Source organism: Tenrec ecaudatus, chromosome 12, assembly GCF_050624435.1.
Source record: "Tenrec ecaudatus isolate mTenEca1 chromosome 12, mTenEca1.hap1, whole genome shotgun sequence".
In the NCBI taxonomy this organism is placed as follows: domain Eukaryota; kingdom Metazoa; phylum Chordata; class Mammalia; order Afrosoricida; family Tenrecidae; genus Tenrec; species Tenrec ecaudatus.
In genome coordinates, this window is record NC_134541.1 from 20,788,646 (window position 1) to 20,816,615 (window position 27,970).

The 27,970-nt window shown below is 43.0% G+C and overlaps 1 protein-coding gene across 3 annotated transcripts in view; it reads left to right on the forward strand.

Annotated features, from left to right (window-relative positions):
* The window catches only part of CHD6 (chromodomain helicase DNA binding protein 6), a 219,056-nt gene that overhangs the window by 127,380 nt on the left and 63,706 nt on the right, over positions 1–27,970 (forward strand). For all 3 annotated transcript variants that reach the window (XM_075528737.1, XM_075528740.1, XM_075528738.1), the window contains exons 15-17: positions 1,551–1,806; positions 3,711–3,921; positions 18,221–18,416. In XM_075528737.1, coding sequence (XP_075384852.1) covers positions 1,551–1,806; positions 3,711–3,921; positions 18,221–18,416 — 663 coding nt within the window. The remainder of the gene's footprint in view (positions 1–1,550; positions 1,807–3,710; positions 3,922–18,220; positions 18,417–27,970) is intronic.

The window sequence follows — 27,970 nt, forward strand, 5'->3', positions numbered from 1 at the left end:
TAAATGATTCAAGGTATGAACTAAATGAAAGGCAAAAGCGGAAACTCAGCATGCGGCAGATTGGAAATTGTCTCTTAACAGTTAGTTAGTGGTGTCGTTTTTCCGTTGGATACTTAAATCAATTCTTACCTGGTTAGGGGATCCCTGAGTACCCTAGTTGATAAAATCAAGGTCTGAAAAGAGTTAAGTTTAGGATTGGGTTTAGGAGGAGACCCAAAAACCCACACTCACTGCCATTGAGTCTATTCCAACTCATAGAAACCTAACATAGGGTTTCTGAGGCTCTAAATCTGTATGAAATCAGAGAGCCTGTTTCTCGCAAAGAATAGCTGGTGAGTTTGAACTGCTGACCTTGTCTTGTGGGTAAGTGGTCCAATGTTTACTCATCAGTGCCAGCAGGGCTTGCCTAATTAAGAGAAACTCATAAAAATGGCAGCAAATGTTTATATTTTAAGCCACAGTAAATGTAAATTTTTAAAAAGCATCTGCGTTCACAATGAAGCATATTCATCATTGTCTGAAACATGCCTCCAGCAAGTAACTCTTCAAGTCACTCTGTTTCTTCAGAAGAATTATCACAGCACCTCTCCCACACTGTTTGTTTGTGCAGACTCTGCCTGTTTTGAACATTTTAAATAACCCTTTCTGACATGGAAACAGAATTTCCCCTGACGTGCTTTCCTATCAGCATTAATCACACTGGAGCCATGGTTAGCTCAGGGTTAGTTAGCCCAGGTGCCCTCTATGAGTTTCTCCTCTGCCGTTGTCTTCTCAGGCGAGGGAGCCAGTCTCCTTGCTGGTGCAGACAGATAAGTAGCTAGAGATCTGCTCTGCTCCAGGCTTTTAGGGGAAGAGCAGACAAGTCCCAGCATAGAAACCACCTGACCTCAAGTGCCCCAGCTGTGACAGCTGCCAGAGTGGATGGGAGGTGTCACTTAAAATGTTAACTCTTTACATGTGGCCCCCTCTAAACTTGTAGGCTGGGGGGGAGGGGTACATTAGAAAGTACAGAAAAGATTTCTTTCCAGATTACCTCTATGTCTTTGTTCTTTTTGCATCTAAGTCTCCTCTTTGTAATGTGTCACTTGTATTTGCTAACATGGTTTAAAATGTTGCTCAGTGTGTGTGTGTGTGTGTGTGTGTGTGTGTGTGTGTGTGTGTGTGTGACACACAGATTTGTTTTCTTCACTCCAGAGAATAGATACTGTCTTTTTTATCTTTCTCCCTATATAAGAGGAGGATTCACAGTTTGTGGAGAAATGGAATTAAAAGATAGAAGCTTTCCACAAACTTGTTGAACACACACATACCCCACCCCCCTTTGTGGTTTGCAAGGTTGCCATGTAGGGTCTCAGTAGTTACGCAAGCCAGATCCTTTTTTTCTGCTTAGTACCATTGGACACCCCCATGTGCAGGGATCAGCCATGACCTTTCTTGAGCCCTGTTGTCATGACACTCTGACTAGATGCTTGAGACTAATGGATACTGCAGTGCCCCAGGGATCCCTAAATCATGTTCAGGCCAATGAACGGATCTTCTTTCCTGGACAGGTGAAGAAACTACAGTCTATCCTAAAACCGATGATGCTGCGGCGGCTGAAAGACGACGTGGAAAAGAACCTTGCTCCCAAACAAGAGACGATCATTGAGGTGGAGCTGACCAACATCCAGAAAAAGTATTACCGGGCCATCTTGGAGAAGAACTTCTCCTTCCTGGCCAAGGGGGCAAATCAACACAACATGCCCAATCTCATCAATACCATGATGGAGCTGAGGAAGTGCTGTAACCACCCTTACCTAATCAACGGTGAGTGTGGGGAGGGGAGCAAGGAGGCCAGGCAGGCACCTTTGCCAAAAACGACTGGTTGTCAAGGATCTCATCTATCGAACTCTCATTATGTGCTAAACAAAAATTGTCATAGTTTATACAGACTCCTGGTGACTCCAGATGTGTCCGAATAGAACTGCCCACCTAAGTTTTCAAAAGTCAATCATAGACCTTTCTTTTCAGGCACCTGTCAGTGAACTCAAGCCTGTCGCCTTTTGATTAATCACAGAGCATGTGAACCATTAGCAACACTCCACCTTGGATGCCAGGATGTGTATTTCCTGTGCTTTTTACAGAGTTAAAGCTACGGCTCAATGAGATTAATAGATTTGCTTTGGTAAACTAGCCTAAAAAGCGCAGAGCCGAAAGGTGAACCTTCCTCTACCAGCTCTGCCTGCTAGCAGATGGATATCACCCACCAGTCTCTGATCCTTCATGTACTTGCATCTGGCCTATTCACTCCACTTTGAGACAGGGAATTGTATTACTAGCTAGATTGATAATGCTGTAATAACTGCAGCTCAAGCAGCTCACTGAACTAGTTAAAAGATGCCAGAGTCCCGTGGAGCACAGTGCTTTTAAGTACTCAACTCCTAACCAAGAAATTAGTGGTTAGCACTCACCAGCCAGTATACAATAGAAAGCACCTTATGTTCTGCCACCGTAAAGATTAGTTATGTAAAGTCAACAGTTCTCAACCTGTGGGTCTCAACCCCTTTGGAGGTTGAACGACCCTTTCACAGGGGTTGCCTGATTCATAACTGTATCAAAATTAGTCATGAAGTAGCAACAAAAATAATGTTATGGTTGGGGGTCACCACCACAGGAGGAACTGTATGAAAGGGTGGAGGCATGAGGAAGGTTGAAATCCACTGGTCTAGTTGGTTCTGACTCAGTAGATTCTGCAACCTGATTGACAGAGCAGAACTGCCCCAGTAGGGTGTCCCAGGCTTTCATCTTTACGGAAAGGAGCCCAGGGGCACAGTGGGTTGGGACTGCCACATCTTGGATGGAGTAGCTGCCGGGATCTAACCACCCTTTTGGTAAGCTGTCAATCACTTTAACCACTGCACCACCAGGACTCCTCCCATAAAGAGTATAGCCTAGAAAATCTAAATGAGGCAGTTTTACTCATGCTGGTTGCTCATTGGACTGCTAACCACAAGGTCAGCAATTCGAAAACCACCAGCCACTCCTTGGAAGAAAGATGAGGCTTCTTGCACTACACTCATGGAGCCAGCAGGCAGCACCAGTGCCTTGTTTCTTACTACCATAGAATTGCAGGGACAGTTTCTACCCTGTCCTACAAGTGAGATAGGGTTGCTATGAGTTGGAATCTACTCAATGGCAGTAAGTGATAGGGTCGCTACGAGTTGAAATGGACTCATTGGCATACTTACAGTAACAGTAATCAAATTACTTTAAAACAGGAACATTATATGGAAATGCAAGGGATCTAGAAAAGCCTAAAAAACAAATCTTGGAATGGGAGGGGCATCAAAGAATTATGTCAGTCCTTTACAAAATGTTTTCATCACAATAGGGCTCGTGTTCTCTTACAGCTAGTGTTTGTGAAGTCTTCATCCCCTTCATTTCCTGTGAAGATTTCCTTACTTGGGTGGGTCATAGGACTTGGCATCTGCACAGCTTCTAGGAAAACAGAGTCCTTGTGCTCTGCAAGGCGACCCTGCTGTCGCAGCTGAGGAGCCCTCCTGGAGGACACAGCCAGGAGTGCACCACCTCTCTCGGGCCTGCTGGCACAGGACCTAAAAATTCACTTCTCATAAATGGTTTCATGTTTCCTAGGAGCTGTAGTAAAACCAAAGAGTAGCTTTTACCTTAATGCTTTGTTCAAGGACTAGTTTTGTTCCGTTCCTTTTCAGGGGCGGAGGAGAAAATTTTAGAAGATTTCCGAAAAACCCACAGCCCCGATGCTTCTGACTTTCAGCTGCAGGCCATGATTCAGGCAGCAGGGAAGCTGGTGCTGATTGATAAGCTTCTCCCCAAGCTGATTGCTGGTGGCCACAAAGTGCTCATCTTCTCCCAGATGGTGCGCTGCCTTGATATCCTGGAAGATTATCTCATCCAGAGAAGGTGAGCCTTGATCAGGGCTGCAAGCACGTGCCGTCCCTTACAGCGTGCCCCACCCATTCAGCTAGCTAAAAGGAATCTCCTCCTGCAGATTGCGTAAAATTCCCACCTATATGCCTTATTCCCCTTTCAGCTCTGCTCTGATTATCTGGAGTGAATTCCATGGCCTGTAACACTGAACTCTTCATTTGCTTTTCTTAAAAACAAACAAAACTGCCTGTGTACTTGTATTCATTTTTGTTGAATGAAAAAAATAAGATAGAATTAGAGAGTTTAAGATTTAATTAATTGAAAATAAGTGCATTAACTCCCCCCTTTCTGTTTTGCTTGATGAGATAAAAAATGAAATCACAGAAAGCATCACAATATCAAAATTTTAAAGTTTAGCTGACAACAGAAATTAATACTTTGGTGATATTTAATATTCTTCTCAGCAAACCCTTTAAGGTTTTATGCTACACTAGCTGTACCTCTCAAGTTGTTTTCATGTTCAGACTCAAAATTCCCTGACTCTAAATTGGCTGCTCATGCATGTGAAATGCCTTTCGTTGGATGGGCTGCTTAGATCCTGATTTGGGTCGGTTCATCAAACCGAATACCAGTTATTTTGTGATAGCTCCATTATCTGAAGATGATAATTGGATCTTTTAAATGTACTGTTAATGATGAAAGACTGTTTGAGATCATAGAAATTCTTAGCCTAGGCATTGGTAAGGAAATCTGTGTTTTCATCATAACAAATTAAGATTTTCTTCATAACAAATCCCAGTTGTCTTAACAACTTTTGGTATCTTAGAAGATCCTGTTTGCTTTTATAACATGTAATTTATAGAGAATGCTAAAGCAAATGACAGATTGAACTATGGGGTGAGCCGATATTTAATATTGCAAAAATCTCAAATCTGATTTGACAATAAAATAATTTCTGATAAAGCCTTTTCATAGTTTATAAATTCACTAGGTTAGGAGCCCATTCCTGTAGTGTACTTCCTTCTTATAAATACTCTCATATTCTTTCTAATATATGCAACTATTAGTTGGCCATTTTTAAAAAGAACACAAAAAATGAGTATCAATGTAATGAACCAACCTGTTAAATTCACAAATCTTTATTTAGCTATTCATGCTGCTTTTATTGTATCATTTATTGCTTATTGTATTGTGTCAAAACCACAGAAGTATTACAGTTTCATGTGAAGATTTGGAAAGGTATGCCTCTGCTTCCCACACAAAGCCCTCCTTGTGCTTTGGGATTCTGTTTTAATTCTTCTTGCTGTATGCAAATGTTTAGTTTTGTTGTTTGTTTCACTGAGTTGAATTTATATTATACCTTCTGTTTAACTCACATTTTTTATTTAATAGATTATGAAATGTTTTCTTTATTCTTTACCATCATTTTGATGGTCTGCATGATATTCTTAAAGGTTGTTTCCCAATTAGTTAGCATTTTAAGGAACTCTATAAATGGCCCTTTGCATTCCATAGGTATGTCTCTAAGTTTTCTTTAGGATAAATTCCAGCGTAAATTTTTAAAAGCATCTGATAAAATCCACTAGAAAGATTTATAATTTTTATTTCTATATCTTACAACAGTGTATGAGAATCTTTTAACATACACCGATCAAGTACTGTTATTTCCTCTAAACTTTTGCTATTTGAGTAAGGCAAAATTAGGGTGTCTTGTTCTGTGTTTCCGTGAGAATGAATATTTATTAGCTGCCCCCCTCCCTTTGTGAGTGGCTCATTCATGTTCTCTGTTCATTTTCTGTTGTCTTGTGCCTTTTTGTTATTAAGAGAATTGTTTGTTTACTTCAGAATGTGGTGCAAATACTTTCCCCGTTGTTAATTAACAAATTAAAGTTAATTTTTGTAGTATTGTACTTTTGTTTATGGGTATGGGTTTTTGCTTGCTTAGTAGTCAAATTGCTCAGTGTTGGACAGCTTAAAATAACCTTACGTGTGGTTAGAAGTCCCAACTCTGAGACCATATGAACGTTGGGGAGTATATTCTTTTTAATTCCTTTGGTTTTTTTCGCCCAAACCTCATCCACCATGGTTCATCTGGCCTTAAATCAGTGGTTCTCAAACCTGTGGGTCGCGACTCCTTTCAGGGTCTAACAATCCTTTCCCAGGGGTCGCCCAATTCATAACAGTAGCAAAATTACAGTTATGATTTAGCAATGAAATTTCTCTTCTCTTTTTAATTTCATTTTTATTTCATAAGACTTATTTCATAAGTCTTGTGTCGTTTTAAAAACCAAATGATTTAAGAAAAATTGCATTTCCTAATTAACTGCCATCCCACCCTCCCGTGTCTCCTGTCCCCCTTTCCAACCCCAACTCACTGCTCCTCCCTTCTAGAAGCATGACTACTTGCCCTCTTTCTCTGCCACTCATGCCGCCACTTAGGCAATTTCCTGCCCTCTCATCTACCCAGAGTGTTGCAGGATGTTTTGAGTTAGAGCAATAATCTGTTTATTAAATTTTTCTGTAAATGCTAAATTACTTTAAACTTTTCTTTCTTGTACAATGTTAATTTTCCCTGAAACTAAAAGTTATGTTGTTCTTTGATGGTTTCTTTTCCACTGTGCTTAAATTTCAGCTCTAAAGTCTGCCCTCATTGTCTAGATCTCTTGTTATCTCGACACCCCAGTTTCCCTCTCCAGGCCATCTCTCCTGCTGCCTTCTCACTTTCTGCTGACCCAGCTCTTCCCACCCAGAAGACATTTGCCTTTCATTACACTCCTGCATGATAGTCTCCACGAGCCAGATTCCACTCTAGAGCAGTGAGTTTTTGAGTTTCATTGGAGCACTTCTCTAGAAGCTTCTGAGAAAGGTTGATTAATTTTGAGACCTTGTCAGAAAGCATTTACATCCTACTCTCATTCTTTCGAGTTATAGTTTGGCTGGATTGGAGATTACAAGTTAGAAATCATTTCCCCCTCAGAGTTCTGAAGTTGCTCCTCCACTGCTTTCTAGCTTCCAGGGTTGCTGGGGAGAAGTTAAAAACTCTCTGATTTCTGGTCTGTGTTAGTAAAATGTTTTGTTTGTTTGTCTTCAGGTTTTTCTCTCTTTCTCCAATGCTAGGAGATTTCATCCTGCTTTTTGGGTGGGATCCATTGTGGTTGGTATTGAGTTCCCCATCTGAAATCTTAAGTTCCTTTATTTCTGGGGAATTTTCTTGAATTTTATCGTTCACTGTTTCTTCTTGTTCCACCTCTTGGTTGAATTCTTAATATTTGTAAGTCAGATATTCTGGACTAATCACCTTATTTTCTCTTTCCATCATAATATTGTTTGTGGTACCTTCTGTTAGAAATACTTCTTCCAACTTAAATACTTGAGTTCTCTTTAGTTTATTGAATATGCTTACAGTAGCTATTTTAAAGTTCCTGCTTGGTATTTAGAACACCTCAGAGTTGGCATTTGTTGACTTTAATCTTGAGAATGACTCACATTTTCCTGATTTTTCATGTTGCCTAATTTGTTGTTTTGTCTTCCTTGAACATTTTGACTATTATTTATGTTATATAGATTCTGAATTCTGTCATGTTGCTCTAAAGAGAGTTTTTTTCTTCTAAGTTTTATTGGCATACAATTTAGTTCAGTCACATCAAAAAGAGTTATACAATCCTCACTACAATCAGTTTTAGAACATTTTCTTATTCTTGTACTCAGTTGCTATTAGTGCCTCATTCCCCTAACCTCCCCTGCCGTAGGTGAAGGAGCCAGTTACCCAGTCACTGTCTCTGTAGATTTACCTTTTTGTTTTGTTTTGCTTTTAATCGTTTTATTAGGGGTTCATACAACTCTTCTCACAATCCATACATACATCAATTGTGTAAAGCACATTTGTACATTCATTGCCCTCATCTTTCTCAAAACATTTGCTCTCCACTTAAGCATCAGCTCCTCATTTTTTCCCCCTCCTTCCCCACAACAAGTGTTTTTTGTTTTGTTTTTTAATTTGGAGGCAGTTAGCTAAGCGGGACTCAAAATGCAAAATCTGCCAAGGTAAAGAACTGCTCTGATCTCAGAGTACTATCTTTACTTCTGTTTTAAAATGTATTTTGAATTGCATTTTTGTTGGGAATTTACTCAGCAGAAGCTGCAGTTTAGAGGTTCTGCATGTGTGATCAGTGATAGTAATTACCTGCTTCAGCCTGTGTAGGCACCCTTCCCGTCCTTTGCTGAATTCCTTTTCCTGCCCCGTCAACATACACTCATCTCGCGCTTAGTTGGCTTGGTCGTCTTTTGAGTTGCTGTTGTCAGTTTGAATCCATATAGAGAGGACTGCTTAAAAAGACCTGTTGCTCAGGTCAGGCATTCTTTACTAATTAAACCAAACTATTGTTGGGTTTAAAGGAGCGCTGATAATGTACTGGGTATGTGTCGGGCTGCTTGGTCAGCAGTTCAAAACCAGCAGCAGCTCCCTGGGAGAAAGACTGGTTTTTCTACTCCCGTAAATAGAAAGTTTGGTTTTGGTTTGTTTGTTTGGTGGATTGGTTTTAAAGAAGACTTAAGGGGATACTTTTTGGTTTAAGGTTTAAGGATTTATTTTAGGGCAAGTTTTGGGTTCCATCCAGCCCCCATCTTGGCTTCAAAAAATTGAAATTTTATGAGAACTTGAAATTTTGTTCTGTATATTCCCCCTTTTGATTAGAATTAAGTATGCAATCTTTGGTCAAAATATTCAGTAATAGTAACCAGGCCCCATGCAATTCTTCTGCCTTCATGGCAGAGGAGATTTTTTTGTCCCTGGAAGCAATTAAGACACAAATACCTCCTGATCCTGCTGCTGCTTTTGTTGCTCCAAGTGAATAGAGACCAATTGTTGTGCTTTGGATTACAAATGGCAAGCTTTTAAGACTCCAGGCAGTAGTATATAAAGAACTCAGAGAGAAAACCAAAGCACTAACAAGGTAGTTAGCCAATTGATAGTTCAGGTTCTTTCATTTGGCCTTGTGTTTGGGGAATCAGAAGTGTGCCAAGGGGTTGAGATAGCATTTATCTGTTTTCCAGGGATTCCCTTCCTCTCAATCCTGGTTTCCACAGGTCCCTTGCCTTGGTGCCTTTGAACAGAAAGACCTCAAGCAGCTTGCTATAAGAGTCGCAGCTGCCCTGCATCTTCATGCTGTGGCTATAGTCTTCCTTCAGACCCACTCCATAACTCGGGATTCCTTTCCCAAATAGGCCTGCTTTTATGAACTCTGGTGTCTTCTTGTTGTGTGCCCTCAAGTCAGTTCCATCTCAACATGTCCATGTGTGAAAATGACGGAATGCCATCCTCATGACTGTCCCTGTTTGAGCCCACTGTTGCAATCACTGTCAGTCCAGCTTGTTAAAAGGTCACCCATTTTCACTAAATTTCTACTGAAAGGTGCTTTGACACTTGACTGCTAAGCAAAAGTTTGATGGTTCAAATGCACCAACTGCTCTATGGAAGGAGATGTGGCAGTCTGCACCCATGAAGTAGTGTCTTAGGGAATGTGTTTTGTTTGTCTTTGTTCATTTTCTATTTTATTTATCCATTTATTTTCTTTCTCTTTATTTTAAATGTGGTTATTTGCTATAGAATTAGTTGCTAGAACTTTGCCTCACCATACCAAAATTAGAGCCTTATATTTTAGATCAAGGACTTCCTTCAGATTTTTTTGTGTTTGAGACTTTATCAAGCTCATTAGAAGCTCTGGGCTGATGGAGGAGGCATAATGACTGTAGGCTTCACTATCTACAACTGTTCACTGTCCATTTGGCTGGGCTATTTCATTGGGAAACTTCGAATTCCATGGTTTGTGTGTGTGTGATTTTTTTTTTTTGAATACTAAGTTTTGAAGGGGTGGTTCTTTCTTCCCCTCTCTCCTAGAGGGTGGAATGAAAGTGGATCAGAGAGAACAGCAGTGAGCACTCAATGCCAACTCATGGAGTCCTTATAAGGTAGTGTAGAACTGCCTCTGGGGGCTTCCCGGGTGCCTGTTGGTTTCATACTGCTGATCTTGCAGTTAAACGCCTAATGTGTAACTCACTGCACTACCCTGGCAAAGATTAACCAGAAAGTCCTCAAATGCTCTGCTATCAAGTTGATTCCAATTCATGCAACCCTATAGGATAGAGAGGATTTTGAGACTAACTCTTTACAGGAGTGGAAAGCCTCATCTTCCTCCCATAGAGCAGTTGGTGGTTTTGAACTGCCAACCTTGTTACAGCAGCTCAACTCTTTACCCACTATGCCACTAGAGCTTTTCTTGGCAAAAATTAGGTCTCGCTATTCTTGTTTCTCTTCTCTTGGACTATGATTGTCCTTTGTTAGAGTGGGTGATGGGCTTCTATTTTTACCCTTTCAGGCTAGGTTGGATGACCTGGGAGATCAACTGACACTTAAATATTCACCCAGTTGCTCAGTTCACTGCATCCCAGCTGTCAGCTATGCCTGGTACCCCCAGTGCCTGAGCCCTATAGCTGTTTTATAATGCTAAATTAGATTGTTTTTCTTCTGGAATTCTGCTCTCTTCAAATCACTTGCCACTTGGTGTGCTTTTCTAACTTCTAAAATTGTTATCACTTCTCTTGTCCTCTTAAAAGTTTATGTAGGGAGAAGGTTATGCCTTTTTTAGGTGCCTGTTAGCACAGGTTTGGAGATATCAAAGAACTGAGCGTGGTAATTCATAATCTTTGGCAAGTTGTTATTTCTCAGTGTACAGTTCTGTAAATTTGAAAAATGATACATTATACTGGGGTCTAATTCAATTTTCAGTTATATCTAATTCTCTAATCACCATTTATTAGTAGTTTGTCTTTTGTGTAAAATACCATCCATAAAATATTCTGAGAGGTTTTATGTGCTGGGTGTGTGTCAAGCTTACTTTTTGGTCAACAATTCTATTCCTTTCCTCATACATTATTCATCTGCTAGTTGGCTGTCCTTGTGTGTTGTGACTTGTGTGTTGATGTGACTCTAGAGGCTGTCATTCTTTGTCAAAGGACAGCAAGATCACCCTGGTGGATAGCTTTTTTGCAGAGCTTTCATACTAAGACAGACGAGGAAGGAAGGACTTTTAATGGCCAATGGAAACTGTGTAAATATCAGTGGAACAGTGTCTGCTGTAGTGTCAGTCAAGGGGCCTGTTAGGCTGTACGGCACTCCTTAAAGTTTGACAGAAGAGCTGCCTCCTCAAAGTGGGCTCACACTATTGGGAATAACGTGGTGAAGTAAAGGTTTTGAGACCTGCGGTTGCTGGCGTGGCACGGCTCAAAAGGAGAACACAGTTGCAAACATCTGTTAATTAATAATCAGGAAGTAGAATGTAGGCAGTAAGAATCTGGAACTATTGGAAGACATCGAAAACGAAATGAAATTCATAAATATTGGTATCTTAGGCATGGTGAGGTAAATGGACTAGGCCATTCTGATTCTAACAGTCATATGGTCTGTTACATTAGGAATGACAAATTGAAGTGGAATGGTAGTGTCACATTCATCATCAAAAAGAACATTTTAAGGTCTATCTTGAAGTATCATGCTGTCACTGATAAGTGAATATCCATATGCTTCCGAGGAAGACCAGTTAATGCACTCTTACTCAAATTTACACACCCACCACTAGTGCCAAAGAGGAAATTGAAATTTTTGGGCCAATTTCTGCAGTCTGAAATTGATCAAGATGCATTGATGATGGAATTAAAAACAGAAGGATAAGGATCAGTAGTTGGAAAATAAGAGCTTGGTGATTAAAACAATGCCAGAGTTTCCGTGATAGAATTTGCAAGGACCAGTAACCTATTAATTCAGAATACCTTTTCAGCAACATAAAATGGTAAATACTCGTTGACTTCTCCTGGTGGAATTCACAAGAATCAAACTGACTGCGTCTGTGTGGAAAGAAATGATGGAAACTTGCTTCAGCCCAAAAGGCCAAGGACGGACTGTAGAACAGCCCATAAATTACCGTGTATACTCGAATATAAGCCGACCCGAGTATAAGCCCAGGTACCTAATTATCACCTGGGAAACCAGAAAAACTGATTGACTTGAGAATAAGCCTAGGGTGGAAAATGCAGAAGCTATTGGCGAGTTTCAGTAATCAAAACAAATGAAAATAAAATTACTAACAATTGAGACATCAGTGGGGTAATGTATTTAAATATTTATTTTAAATAAAAAAACATAAATAAAAGGACAAGTCATTTAACATTAGTAAACCAGCACAGTGAGTGGAAAATAGGTTCAACAAAAACAGTGAGGTATCAACAATGATACCTTAAGAGTACTATTCCCTGAGCTCAGTCAGCAACCAAGCTAAAAGAGTTAAAATCCTTCAAAACTGGATTCCTCATCATCATCCGTATTCCAAAGCAGAGCTTCAGCTGGTGTGAGGTCATCATAGACGCTGTCCTCACTGACATCGCCGTCATCACCATCACTGCTGTCATTTTCATACAAAGCGCAGTCTTCACTGCCATCCATAGCATTACTAATGCTACATTTCTGGAAGGCACATCGCACCATGTCTTCTGGAATGTCTTCCCATGCATCTCGAGCCCACTTTGCTATTAACTCTATGTCAGGCTTCATGAGATTTCCTCCTTTTGTTAGTCGGGCTTGACCAGATGGCATCCATTCATGCCACATCCTTCACACACGGTCTTTAAAAGGTTTATTCAAAGCTACACGTCATAGGATGGCTATGATTGGTTAGATGTGAGTAAACAAGCATTCAAAGCCCTGCAGTGTCAGCGGGCCTTGAAATGAACAGCGGAGAAACGGCAATCACCCATTACCTAGGGGGTGGGGGGAGCACACCTTGCTGGGGTCTCACTGACCCGTGTATAAGCCGAACCCCAGTTTCTCAGCACATTTTTTGTGCTGAAAAACTCGGCTTATACACGAGTATATACAGTATATGTTTTCTAAGTTCAAACTGGACTTGAAGGAAAAAAGTTCTACAAGAGCTGAAATAAGCCCTGGAGTATACCTACCCAACTTGAATTTAGAGGCCATCTCAAGAATAAATTTGATGCATTGCACACTAATGTTCAAAGACTACATGAGTTGTAGGATGACATAAAAGACATCATCTATGAAGAAAGCAAAAACCACAGCCACTGCCATGAAGTCAATTCTGACATGTAGCAGCCCTATAGGATAGCCTCACAGTTGCTAAGCCTGAAAATCTTCACAGCAGTAGAGAGCAGCCTCATCTTTGCCCCTCAGAGTGTTTGGTGGTTTCAGACTACTGACCTTGTGGTTAGCAGCCCAATGTGTAACCCACTACGCTACCAGAGCTCCAAGAAAGTCAAAAGGTCGTTTAAAAGACGAAAAAAGGAAGAGATGTTGAAACTTACTTAAAGCAAACTGAAGAAATGATGACTTAAAAGAACTGAACAGAATAATTCAAAGAAAAAGTAAAATATTATAATGAAATGTGAAAAGACCTGGAATTAGAACACCAAAAGGGATGATTAAGCTCTTTCTCAAGCTGAAAGAACTGAAGAAGAAAAAAAAGTCAAGTCACAGTTGCAAGATTGAAGGATTTTATGGAAAAGATAGTAAATAAAACAAGGAGTATCAAGAGAAGGTGGGGAAAATACACAATCATCAAACCAAAAAGAGAGCTGGTCAGTGTTCACCCAATTTCAGGATGTAACACATGGTGAAGAACTAATGATAGTAAAGGAAGAAATACAAGCTGACTGAAGTACAAGTGAAAAACAAGGCTCCAGGAATTTGCAGAAAACCAGCTGAGACAATCAGCAAATGGACGCATGCTAGAGTGCTCACTCTGTCAAGAAATTTGGAAGACGGTTACCTGGCCAACCAATGGAAAGAGACTCCGTATGCGTTCCCATTCCAAAGAAAGGTGATCCAGCAGAACACGGGAACTACAGGTACATATGCCTCACACAGGTACAGTTTAGCTGAAGAGAATTCAGTAACAGTTAAGTAATTACAGCAGCAAGGAACTGTCAGTAACTCAAACCAGGATCAGAAGAAGACGTGGAATGAGAGACATCATTGATAAAGGCAAATAGAGTTTGGTTGGAAACAAAGAATACCAGACACAAGTTTATCCGGGTTTCAATGGCTGTGCAAAGGCATTCGAGGATTTGGATGATGGTAATTATGAATGGCGTTGCTCAGAATGGAATTTCCAGAGCACTTTACATATGTGCCTGGGATTTGTACGTAGACCAAGAGGCTTTTGAATTTGAATAGAGCAGGAGAATACGATCTGGTTTAAAATGAAGAATATGTGTTTCAGAGTTGTATCCTCTCATTGTACTTACGCAGTCTGTTTGCTGAGCAAATAATCTGAGAAAATGAACTATGTAAAGAATGTGGCACCAGTTTGGAAGAAGCCTCCTTAGCAACCATGTGTAGGTGACACAACCTTCTCTGCTGAAAGTGAAAGGGACCTAAAGCACTCAGTGATGCAGGTCAAGGGCTGCACCCTTCAGTGTGGAATATGCCCCAGCAGACAGAAACAAACCTCACAGCTGGGCCAATAGGCAATGATCAGTGGAGAAAATATTGACCTTGTAAAGAACTTCCTTTGGCTAAGATCCACAATCAGTGCTTGTAGAAGTATGAAATCAGGCAATGTATTATTACATTGGGCAAATGTGCCTTGCCTATTTCTAACCAATCTAGCCCCCAACTCCAAAGAAATATATGTTTGTACGCTTTAGTACATAACATTTACCTATCTGTATTTATGCGTGTACACATACCCAGTTGTGGTTTTGATTAGCTTTTATACATTGAATAGGATAGGGTTGAGATCTTGCATAACTAAAGAGCATACCATTCACTCTCTTTATTTACTCAGGCCTTTTCAACAAACCCCTAGTGTCATGCTGCCAAGCTTGGCAGATCTCTCACTTTGCTTCCTTTGTCCTATCCTCCAGCTGGTAACCTCTGGGAGATGACAATGCTTCATTTCCCATCAAACCTTCTGAGGTCAGCATTCCTTTTGTGCCAGAGCTGTGTCCCAACCCCCACCCTGACCCCAAGCATGCAGCTTTTCCAGAATGCCCTGCTTTTTGGCAGTACCTGAACGTGACCTTGGATTAGGGTTTGTGGAGCCACAGCCACCCCTGGGGAGTTCATGGAAATTGCAGTTGTTGTGCTCGGTGGTTAATTGCCGCACTGAAGTTTGGTATGGAAAATTTCATGATGCTGAATTTCGTTGTTCCGATCTCCTAGCCCTCAAGGTTTTCTTTGTTCTTGAGCCTCTTTGCCTCTGCAGCTGTCAGCTTGGTTTCGTTCCCATTTAATTTCATGCCAGACTCTGAGGCAGGAATGAGGGCATCGCCAAAGGAGCTGGCTCCGAAGTGAGGAGCAGTAGGGAGGGATTTCAAAGGGCTTAAATAATTGGACTTTTATTTTGGTTTTATGTTCTTTGAGAACACTGTCAAAATTGGCGCACAATAGGAAGAAAAGTTATTGTTCCAACTGTCCTGCATACTTTCTAAAACGGTGTTGATATATCCTAACTGACATGATGTTATTATCTGATTTCATGAGAATTGTTTCCCCTGGATGACAGCTGGGCTGTGTCATATGTACAGTGACTTCTCTTCCCCCTTGAGGCTGTGCCGATTCCTAGTCTCGATCACACCTGGAGCATCCAGCTCAGGATTCCCTGATGACTGGGAGTGTATTGTCAAAGGGCATTCATTGTGCCCTCCTGGGCTGCGGCGGCGTATCACATGGGTAGTTGTGATGACAGCAAGCAGCAGCAATGTGTTAATTGAAACTCAGCCCTGTCTTCTGTCTCTAATTCTTGTGCTGCTTCCTCTGAACCAGCCATGAGGTCCACACTCCTGTGAGTAGCCTTTTACCCATCCTTAGTGAAATAATTTTGAGTACCTATTTATAGTTTCTGCTTCTGTCTTGTATTAGTTACAAGTTTCCTACATTTTCTTGCATCACTTAATTTTCTCTCTTCTTATGGAAGTCCTCTTGTCCTACTGTACTAAAGTATAAGGCACTGTGTGAGGGACAGGGCTCTGTGGCATAGTGGCTACACGTTTTGCTGCTAAGCACGAGGAGAGTGATTCAAATCCACCAGGCACCTCTTGTGAAGAAGAGGAAGCTGCCTGTTCCCATCAAGATTTGAACTCTTGGAAACGGAAAAGCAGTTCTGCTCTGTCCTCAGGGTCGTTATGGGTCAGAATCAACTCCATGACAGTGGGGGGTTTTTACATAAAGGACAGAACAGGAGACTGGTCAAGAGTGTGGACTCTGGCACAGATTAAACTAGGCTGTTCAACTCACTCAGCAGCTTGGAGACTGAGCAAGTGATTCTCCTTTTTACAATGTCCTCCAGTGAGGATAATAATAAATGGGAACTACCCTGGAGGACTACAGAACCCTGGGGACACGGGGATGATACCCCTCAACTGCCCCCAGCTACTCCCAAGAAGAAAGATGAGCCAGTGTGCCTCTGTAAAGATTTATAGCCTTGGAAATTCTTCGGACAGTTCTGTGTCCTAGAGCATCACTATGAGTTGGAATTCACTGGGTGAGAATGGTTTATCTCATAGGATTATTGTGAGTGAGACTTCAACTTGGTGATGCATTTAAAGTATGCAGCAGTTCCTGGTACAGCATTGGTACTTATGAAGTGCTGGTTACTAATGTTGTTGTGGTAGTATTGATAATTAAGACTAATTCCTTCACAGTTGTACAGGATTTAGGAATATAACCCAAGATCTTGTTTATCTTGTCTTTATGAAAAGCCTATTAAAAAACCAATCCTGTGACCTCCACTCCCCCCCCCCACATATTCTTTAACTTTTTTTGTTTAATGCAGTGAGAAAGGGGGAGGGATGGGGAATGTATAGATATATATAGATATCTACCCATAATTCCAGATCTGGCTATGCCTACTGTAACCTTGTGAAAGAAGACAAATAGTTTAAGATTGGTCTTTCTGCTCTGTGCTTGCCCTCTATTACTCTGACTTGGTCAGGTTTCTTGTATTGGTTTGTGGTGTTTCCCTTGCCCTCAAAGTCAGAATTCTATTATCAGATTTATTTTTCTAGAGCCATTCACACATATGGGGTCTCTGTTTTACTCTTTTTATTTTTTCTGAAGGTGTGGATTAGATCTCCCCAATTCTACGTTACTCATTTGCTTTTTGCCAAGTTCATCTTCTTGGCAATCGCCAGCTCTGAGTGACCTGGTCCCTTTCTCTCAGTGTCTCCAACACGTTACCCCATCCAGTCTGTGGGTGAAAACATCATAAAGAGCCTTCATGTTTTCTTTTGGAGTGGACTGAGAGTAATATGCCACCATAGGAACCGCAGACTTGCTGCCATCAAGTCGTTTTCGACTCGGTGATCCTGTAAGACAGAGTAGGACCGCCCCTGTGGGTTTCTGAGACTGTCCATCTGGATGGGAGCAGAAAGCTTCATTTTTCTCCCACAGATCAACTGGTGGTTTCAAACTGCTGACTTAGCAGTTGGCAGTCCATCACATAAGCCACTAATGCCACCTGTGCTCCTGTATGCTACCATAGCAGTTTCATTTTCCATTCTCTTCCTTCTGCCTTCACCGGGACTTCTCTGCCATGCTTTACTCCCTTACCACTTGATTTTCTGCACAGATGTGTGCCTTCTTAATGATACTCACCTTTAGCGCCTCGCTTTATATTCCTAACCTTCTCTCCACAAACACCAGCTTCACCGTTCTTGTGATTTCTCTCTATAAATATTGGTTGAAATTTCCCTGCCCACTTTCCCTAAATTCTAAAGCTCTGAGGAGTTACTATGCTATAAATGCCCAGCCTGGACAGTAAAAGGACTGCCTGGCCAAAAGGGGAAGAAAGTATTCTTGCCTTTGCCAGGAACCTTGTCTTCACTTGAGGGTGATGTGGACACAGAGCCTTGTTGGGAGGACCACTGGCAGTGCAGGGATGAGGCGTCCGTCGAGTCTCTGGGTCTGACCGTTAGCCTCCACACAAGATCAACTGGGAAATGACTTGATGCCAAGTGGTTTGGGCTCTGGGTACTGCTATTTTATATTTGCCATTGTTCTAGCCCTTCTTAGTTTGCTGTGTGTGTTTTGTTTTGTGCTATTTTTGTTTGTGTGTGTGTACACATTTCACAAAGTAGTTTTAGGGATCTGCCCTGCTGCACATGTAGAGGGGGAAGGTGGTTCTTTCTAGACTGCCGTCCCTCAGGCCAGATTAGAAGTAAGGGTGGAGGACCTCTAACAGGCAGTTTCCTGCGTCGTTCTGCTGTTCTGCAGTGGAGTCATGATTAACGTCTGGGCTTTCATTCGTTTGGGTCCCCTCAGATACACCTATGAGCGAATTGATGGGCGAGTACGGGGAAACCTGCGCCAGGCAGCCATCGACCGGTTCTGTAAGCCAGACTCAGACCGCTTTGTCTTTCTCCTGTGCACCAGAGCGGGAGGCCTGGGGATCAATCTCACAGCTGCTGACACCTGCATCATATTTGATTCAGACTGGAACCCACAAAATGACCTGCAGGTAACCATTAGGGTGATGCTGTTTGCCTTCTCTGAGTCCAAGGACAGCACGGCAAAGCCTGGCGTGCACACTGTTCGTCTGCCGCGCTCCGTGCTCTCATCTGCTGGGGGCCTCGGTCGGGGGTGGGACAGCGTGAAGCATAGGTGCCTGTCCTCCCTGCTCACCAGAGAGAGCATCTCTTGGTGTTTCACAGCAGTTAAATAGACTTCCAGATAGAAGATAGAATTGCTACTTGTTATTACTACAAAATATAAAAAAGAAAGAGATTAAACCTGGTTAATTCTCTAATTTTGGGCATATAGATTGACTAGCATTTCTACTCCATATATCCAGGATCTTTACAAGGGAGCTTCAAAAAGCTAGTGGGGAAATCCATTATTTTAAAGTTCGATTTTCTTTTGAATTTTTTGAAGTCCCATTGTACCTCATGCTCAGCAAAGTGAGATGACCCCAAGGCAGGGAAGGCTCACAGTGTGGTGGGAGTGGCAGTGACCCCCTCATGAGCGCCTCTGCTGTCCACTCAGGGCAACCTCTTATGTGCTCACTTGTGTCCAGCTGAGTGGAGCTGCACGAGACATTCTCTAGCTTAAGTAGATATTGGGGAGCTTAAAATAATACCTACAAAGACGAGCGATACAAGTAGCCCACGGCAAAAGGCGGGGGGGGGGGGGCCCATTCCAGTGACTCTGCCATGAGTCAGTTCTGATGGCAGTTGAGTACCCTTTTCCCTGAATTCTTAGGACTGCCTGCTATGCGGGAGTGTTTTCAGCTGTGAGCACACATGTAGGAGTATGACGCCATAAGTGATGGATTGTAGCTTCATGTTGTGCATGTTACCAGTAATGAGATATCCCCCCCCAACAAAACACGGTCATAAGCGCAGTTCTTAACACACGTGTGTCATAAATTGGTGGCTACCTCTAAAACCTTAAAAGCCAGTATAAACAAACAAGAAAAATGACCGAGCTGACATTTCCCGTTCTGAAGTTTTTCATCAACCCTGCTTTAAGAATGTGTCGAATTTAGGTTTACATCCATTATCGTGAATGATGAATTTCATATTAAATGCATCTTGGCGTACTTGCTAATACTAGGAATGTGAGTGTGTGATGATAGGGAGAATGGATGGGTTGCTGAAGACCTTTTTCATAGTAGAGGAGATTGATCAAAACTATTTCACACACTAAGTAGGTACCTTTGGGGAAACCACAAGGGGAAGGGAGACACGGGGTAGAGGAAGCAAAATTGATGGGTCTTTGGGCTTCTTCCCTGCCAATTTCACATGGTCATTCTGCATTGTTTTTTACACCTAATGCGTTCCTTTCCAAATGAAACTTGGCTTGAAGAAAACTGTCTTCTAGCTGAAAACCAGTACTGTTTAAATTATTGAATTGGTAACGATTGCCTAAAATTCAGGGGGACATAATCCTTAGGAAGCAATTATGTGGCATTATATAGGATCATATGAGTCAGCATCAACTCAGTGGCAGTGATTTTATGCTCTATGCATGCAACAATGGCTCAAACATGGCAACACTTGGGATGATGGCACAAGACTGGGCAGTTTTGTTCTGTTGTACATAGGGTCCTGGTGAGTCAGCAGAAACATGTTCTGGGTCTAACTTCAGAGGTAAGCAGTAGATGTATCATATGACCTCCACTTGTGATGGAATATTTGGACACAGATGAATTGCTAGATAAATGATAACCAATTTTTACAGAAAAAACTTTCACTCAGTACTTAAATTAAAAATCAGCAAAAATTGGTATTTGATCAGGTTAGCTAGAACCAGGTGAATATACGTGACATAAAACAGAGGTTATAAGGCTGTCACGCATACACTCACAAGTTGTCACCCAGGACAAGTTGCTGAGTGTAGAGTTGACTTGGTGCACATCCGCACCCTTTCGTATGCAGGCCTGTTTCTCTTCATTGTACTGCACTTCACTTAATTGTGTTTCCCAGGCTTTGCGTTCTTTCACAAAGTGAAGCCTGTGCCAACCCTGTGCTGAGCAAGTCTGTTGGCACCATTTTTCCCCAATAGCATGTGCTCACTTCATATCTCTGAGTCACACGTTGGTATTTCTCACAGTAGTTCACATTTATCACAATGCTTGCTGCACACGCAATAGCCAGTAGCGTCAGCATAACTTCCATATGCACTGGGGAACAAAAAAAGTTCATATGCTGAGCTATATTGCAGCGGTCTAGAACCAAACCCACAGTTTCTCCCTGATATACCTATGGTTGCTTTCCAGCTATGACAGCAGAGTCAAGCAGTTGTACGGTTACCCACAAAACTTAACACAGACAGTCTGGCTTTTTCCAGAGGTTTGTTGGCCCCAGATTATTTTCTAGGTCCTCAGTAGCTTTGAAGCTCTGTATCCATCTGTGGTACTCTGGGCTGTGAGGTTTGGTCCCTGGGAGAATGGTTGTGTGAGAAACTGAAATTTTGAGACCATGTTAGCTGGACATACAGTAATTTTCAGTAGGTAAATTGGAGGCTGGGGGCTCACATTTGAAGATGGGCCATGGCTTCAGATTCACCTGCTTTGCCAAGTTGAAGTCTAGGCATTAACAATTGAGTGGTACACTGGCAAACAATGGAAAGATGGAGGTTACTGGTGTGTAAGCTTGATGGAGAAGACAGGCCATCTAAGGTGATTGACTTGTATGTGGAAGAGTCGGAGGGTGTTAGTTGGCTGCCAGGGTTCAGTGCTGGAAGAGAATGGAGATACTATGGAATATCTTTTTTTTAATGACCACTGCTGGGGAAATTGACAAGAGATGAATAAAGGCATGAGTGGTGGGGAAGTCCAAACTGAAATTGGATAGTGTGCTGAGTCTGTTTCTGTCCTTCTTCCAACCTTCAACCTGAAGGGAGACAAAGAAGCCCAGCCCTAGGGTGTTTCAGGGTGGGGAGCCTGAACCAAGAAGGTAGACGCTTCCTGCTTGAAGGACTCGATGATTAGGCACACCAGCGTCTTGAGATTTTCAGCTGCTGGCCAGCCAGACTGCCATTTCTTTTCTGATCTTGAGTCATTGGGTTTCCGCTTTTTGTTGTTGTTCTTAAGTAAAATTTCATAACTCAGAATTGTTATTTATTTCTGAAATGCGTGAAAATTATAAGAGAATTGGAAAAAGTAACTTTAGGGCAGGGAACGGGATTATTGGCTCTTGTGAAATAAGATTGGCCATCTGTAAATATGTGCTAGAGAAGGTGAGGTCAAAGGTGTTTGTCTCCCACAAACATGGAGCCGGGTTCCAGGTTTGCTTACTATGAGATGTGGAGTAAGAGGGCCTCTCCAGAGGCCAAAAGAGACAGTCACATAGAGACTCACATTTGCAGGTACACACACTCACTAGCCCTTGTGTAAGGTCTCTTTCTCCGGGACTAGATTCCAACCTCAGTCCTTGGCTCCACGCGAGAAAGATTTCATGCCGAAGCCGGGCTCGTGATCCAAGTGAATTTAATGAAAGTTCAAAGAAGCATCAGGTTTTACGCGGCACCCATAGGATTCCTTTGACCATGCGGCCTGGCAGAGATTGCTCCGGGACACGCAAGGATCTCTCCCCTCCCACGAAGACGACCAGACCGCACAAGCAAGCCAAGAAAAGCCCCTCTCCCTTCCAGTCCCTGCCTTTTCAAGGGTTCCCAGGGGAGGTGTGGTGAACGACCCCAGGTCGATCCCATTGGCTGAATTGCAGGAACCTGGCCCAGGTGGGCTGCTCCAGGTGTAACACCCATCTCCACCCACTGGCTGGAAAATCCAGCTTTGTCCTTTGCTGGTTCTCCTTGGCATGCATAAATGGACTTCCCAATTACCTAGGCTAAGCTACCTAACACTTGCTCTTGTACCAGGCATTGTGCATATGGAGTGGAAGAGTTTGGGGAGTGGAACCCTAAGGACCATCATGAGGGTGATCTGGGAGCAGCCAAATCAGTGGTGAAAAATTAGTGAAATGCAAACCTAACTCTAAACAGACTACGACATCTAAATGGACTGTTCCCCAGCACTAATCTTCTTAGTTGTGTGGTGCTCACACATACATAGAGCTCACAGCACACGCTACTGTTTTTTATCCTTGAACGAAGTATTTCAATCATTGTTCATGCTAGAAGTTTATTAAAGAACCACAATTCTCATTTTTCTATATCATCCTGTTCTTTAGAAGCTGGGCTTGATCATTATACATTTAGCTTGGGTGGGTTGAGGATGTATACTGCCTAATACATTGATAGATAATTCCACCATGAACCAGGGACATCGCCTGACCCTAGAGAATTTTCCAACAGCTGCAGAAGTCCGTGTGCTAGAAAATGAGTGTTTGCGCGAGTGGCAGACAGCTCTGATGCAGTGCACAGGGACACATTTGGGCAGGACGCCAGGGGAGCCCGTTCCCTGGCTAGTCTTAGGCAGACCTCCTCAGAGGCTGGGCAGTAAATCAAGCCTACTTGTGTTTGTGAGGGTCAGTGTAACTATAAAGTCCCGAGTCCCAAAAGCAGTCCTGCAGACACGCCAGAGTCTAAGGCAGAAGAACAGAGCTCCAGTCAATGAAAAAGCAGCCGATTAGAACAGCTTTCTGGTGCTTTTTGTCGTTATAAAAGTTCAGTAATTCATTGCACTGTCTGTGATGATCATTTTCTGTGCGTTGAGGATAAAATTGGAGATTTAGTACTTGCTAGAATTTTTTTGTTTTTTGGGTTGTTTTTTTTTACATCTGGCTCTTCGTGAAACAAAGTACTATTTCATGTCATATGCTGTTTCATGTGGTCTTAGACTGCTTGGTAAAAACTACCTCCCGCTTCCTACCTGTATCTGAACAAAATCAGAAATGGACATAGGAGAATGCCAACCTGTCCAAATGGAGGATCAGGCCATCCACCTCAGCCAGAGGCAGCTACGACTTTCCCTGTAGCCAGACTTCCTTGGCCCTCTTAGGGCAAGCCTGCTTCCCCAGAGCTGCTGGCAGCCGGACAGGCACCAAGGGGGGTTTTGTCATATAAGCAGACACATGTTTATAACTTACATAGCATAAGTTGGAAACTAACACGCAAGTGACTAATGTGTAATGTGTGCATTATTTGCCTTAAAAATACATGAAGCTTGTTGCTGACCAGAAGACTCTTGAGGTCACAGAGAGTGTGTTGTCACACAAAGACACAAGACACCACTGCTGGGGCTTTGTGACCAGGTTTCCTGCGGCACTTGAGGAAGAAGTTAGGAAAAGGCGTGGAGGTGGTAGCCCACAGAGGGAAGAGTGCTGTAAGACATGCGTATCTTCTGCTCTCCTCGTCAGAGAAGGCCCTTTTGCTGCCATCTATGAATGCTGATGCATGGCTTTTGATGATGTGGCAGGGTGTCCTTATGCTTCCCCCACCAAGGGAGGCAGGGAAGCCTTTTGCCCTTAAAGACAAGGGTTCCTTAGGACTGTAGAGCTCATGATGACCAAGGGAGGGGTGCGTGCGGAGAGGGGAAGCTGGCACCATCCTTGGATCTCCCTGTGGCTCAGGCCCCTGCCAGTGGGGGGAGGGATTCAGAAAGCATGGGAGCGCATGTACTGACAGGCGCAGAGCCACAGTGCAGTGCAGCTGCTGAGGGTCAGAAGCGGGTGGACAGGAAGAGAGAGGCCAGCCCGAGAGCCAGCATCACTTCCAAGCAACAGGCCTCCAGGGGCCAAATTCTCCACTTCGAGCAGAAGGGGGCAGGTCCCCTCTTCAACTGCCTCTGCTGCCACCGTGGTGCCAGCAGCACTTCCTACTTGGGAGACTAAGCCCTACGGTGTGTACCTGGCTTGCAAGAAGGAAGTAGGTTTGTGAACGCTCGCTGAGTCCACCAATTCAGCACCAGCTGCTGTGGAGTGGTGGGGCATCACAGATGGACATAACTTCTGTTTTAGTGGAGTTTGAATTTTAGTGAGTCGACAGGCAAATAGGTAAAAATGAACAAGGTGATTGCAAGTAGAAATAGGCATAGTGAAGTCTGAGTGCCGGGCCTGGACAAGGAGAGCCTGGTTTTCTGGGTCTGATGAGTTTTCGACCTCTGACAGGGTGCAGTCTGACTTTTTGGTTTAGTAGGAAATATTTCTGTTTTCTTCTCCGACAGGTTTTCCCCTTAAACTAGCTCCAACTTCCACAGATTTTTCTGAATTACAAAGGAAATCAAGCAGGCTAAGAGGGTCAGAATGTGAGCGCTGAGGGTGCCTGGTTTAGAGGGTGGTCTAGGAAGGTTTCTGAGAGAAGATAACACCTGTGAGCAGACACCGGAAGGATGAGAAGAGCCGTGACTGGTGAGAGCAGAAGGAAGGACGTTCCAAGCCGATGGAACACCAAGGATGATTTGCTGAAAGGACGTGAGCAAGGCACAGGTGCTTTCTCACTGGGTAGCATCTGTCCGTCCTACCCATATCTTCTGAGTTCTCTCCCACCTCCCTTCCCAGTGTGCTCCTCCCCCTTGCCCTTTCTGATTCTTCTTTCTACTACATTTTTCCTGGGCTCTGGACTGGAGTGTCAGACACATTTATTGAGCCCATACTGTGCTGGGACCTGGGGAACCACCAGTGCTCCGGCTTTAGTTTGGTCTCAGTAGAACTAGAATGCGAGGGGGCGTGCTGCTCCCCAAAGACACTGCATTTTAGGAGGGCATGACACCGCACCTGGAGAGGAAAGCTGGGCTGGCACAGCCATAGGGCTGCAAAGGGGTTACTGAAGGCGGGGCAGCTTCCCAGAGCCCCACATTGCACACTGCGTAGACACCCCCTGACTCCTGTTCTGCATGCCAGGCACACTTCAAGGATGCCATGGGAAACGGGAAGTGCCTGATCTTGAAATAAAATGTGCATGGAAAGTCTACACCTGCTCTTCACCTGTTGACATTTTGTATTGAAGACAATGGGGAAACGTCCAGATGGTACCTCCGATGGGCTGGGGTTCATACCCAATAAAGGCCAAAGTTGGGGCACCCTTCTTGGGCCACCCCAAACAATACACTGGTAATGACCAAGCCATGTTAGAGAAGGCAGCCAATAGTCCGTGGAATACCATCTCCTGTGGATCCGAAGCGCCTGGATCCTGCCATGGAGGATCAGGGTGATGGCGAGGTGACGAGAGCTTGCTGAAGGGCAGAAGGAATCCAGGCGAGGGAAGGGATTGTATAGGGCCGTGGTGGGAGATAACAGGTGGTAGGCAGCACCAGCCACCACCACTCACTGCCAACTTGGCAGTTGGGAAGATGTGGGTGGAGGCAGGAGTGTTAGGTTGTACAATGCTGATTTCACATAACGGCGTGGTTTTTAGGAACTGTGAGGTGAGGAGTGGGTGTAGCCGCATACTAAGTGTGTGGGTTTGGATGGGACATTATTTCTAACATCTCTGGTTGTGTACATTTGCCTTGGGAAACCATATTTTAGAGTATTAAAATATTTTAGAGTTAATGATCAAGAGGGGAATTGATACCATGCTAAGTTGTTTATACTGGTTAGTTAATATTGCATGATTATTTATAGTGGAAGGTTTTCTTGTGTCAGTCTCTGGGGTCTTTTCTGATCATCATTAGGCCTTCATTCACGCATAATTATGTGAATTACAAGTAAGGGCCTACAAAGCATGCAGGAGCCTTAACCAAAAAATGAAATCCACGGCCATAGAGTCGATCCCATCTCATAGTGACCCTATACAGGCTTTCCAAGGCTATAAATCTTTATAGGAGCAGACAACCTTGTCTTTCTCAAGAAGGAGCTGGTAGATTTGAACCATTGACCTTGTGATCACCACCAGATCACTGCTCTGTAAATTTCTCCGCCGAGAGCAGCTAATAGTGTGCCTATTCCAGAGGTTGCTGGTGCATCTTGTTGGGACTTCATCTCAGGTGCAAGTCTATTTGGGAATGTTTCTCTTGCTACCTAGTTTCTCTTTGCCTGTGTGAAATTTGGCTCTAAAATGAGTAGTCTCTTAAATGGACAGGACCTTATCCTGTTGTCTTTCAGGTACAGTCATTTAGGGAGAGCAGTTTTAGCTCAGAATGTACACACATGACAAGAGTCAAAAGTTTTATTGTATTTTCATTGTGTTTTTTCCCAGTCCAAGTCCATGCAGGTTCTGTTTCATGAGTCATATGTTAAGCTGGAGGCTTCTCTTCTCTTGGGTAGCTGCAGTGTCTGATGAACATAAGGATCAGCAGGAACACCACAGGCTGGACAGCACGTCAGGCTTGTGAATAAAGAGGTGATTGAATCCAAAGTCCACAGGTCAGACGGCAGACCATTGGCTCAAAGAGTTAAATGCAAGATCCAGGCACAACTCCAAGCAAGCAAGCTTTTCTACTTAGACAGAAAGTAGGCCACACCCTTGAGGAAACTTACTTCAATTGTCTCAGGGATGTGACCTGAATAAGATGGTTGCATTCCACTCTAATTTTCTTACAACTGATTGCTTACAGCACTTCCTTCATGGAGTTGATTACATTATGTTAGGTCACACTGGGGGGTTACTCAGTCATTGCATTTTTTTCATGGACTTTTTGAAACCTTGCGCATGAGTGTGCACACACATAGACACACACTGGTTTCAGAGTTGCTAGTCTGTGTGCTGTGAAAAGTAAATTCTATAGATTATAATAGTGGTCTGTATTTCTTTTCATTCTTAACCTGACAGTACACAGCCAGACATGGTTTTCTAGAGTTACTTGGGTTATTTCATTTCCCATACCTTCCATGTAGTTAAACTAATGGGGGAGATTTCTAAAATTCAAAGGCAAAAGGAAATAATTGAATCCAAGTAGCACTCTGGTGGTGCAGTGGTTAAAGCACTGGGCTGCTAACCAGAATGCCAGCAGTTCAAACCCACCAGCTACTCTGTGGGAGAGAGATGAGGCAGAGATTTGCCACTTTGGAAACTCTGCCCCAACAGTTCAATTCTGTTTTCTATAAGGTGGCAATGAGTAGGAATCAACTTGATGGCAGTAGGTTTGTTGCTGTTATTTTCCTTCAAAGTTAATCATTTTGTAATCATTATGTAAATATCCTATTCCTTACCAGTCATTACTGAGATGACCGCAGAGTGGTGGTTTTCTACATCTTTTTGCTCTGAATAGTTGGAATTGGTATTCTTTAAGGAAGTGCTTTGCCTTCCTCACTTGTATATATATCAGTATGAGCTTGCTGATTTCTTTGTTACTCAGTGTGCCTTCATCTATCTTGATGCTAAATTGGTTCTGGCTACTTGAAGCCGTACTTGAAGCCGTACTTTGATTGGTCTTTGAGTACTTGCTAGCGTTGTTGGCACAGCATTATATGATGCATAACATACAAGCAAAACTGCACACATCTATGTTTTGGTGTTTGGACTCTGCCCATTTCTGTTAAAATCCAAACCTGTTGTCACTGAATTGATAACGAGTTCACAGTGACCCTATAGGAAAAACTAGAACTGCCCTCGTGGGCTTTCAGGGACTATAGGCTACAGAAGTAGACTGCTATGTTTTTCTCCCATGGGACGACTGGTGGGTTTGAACGGCTTACCTTTCTGTTGACAGCAGCGTGCTGAATGACCACG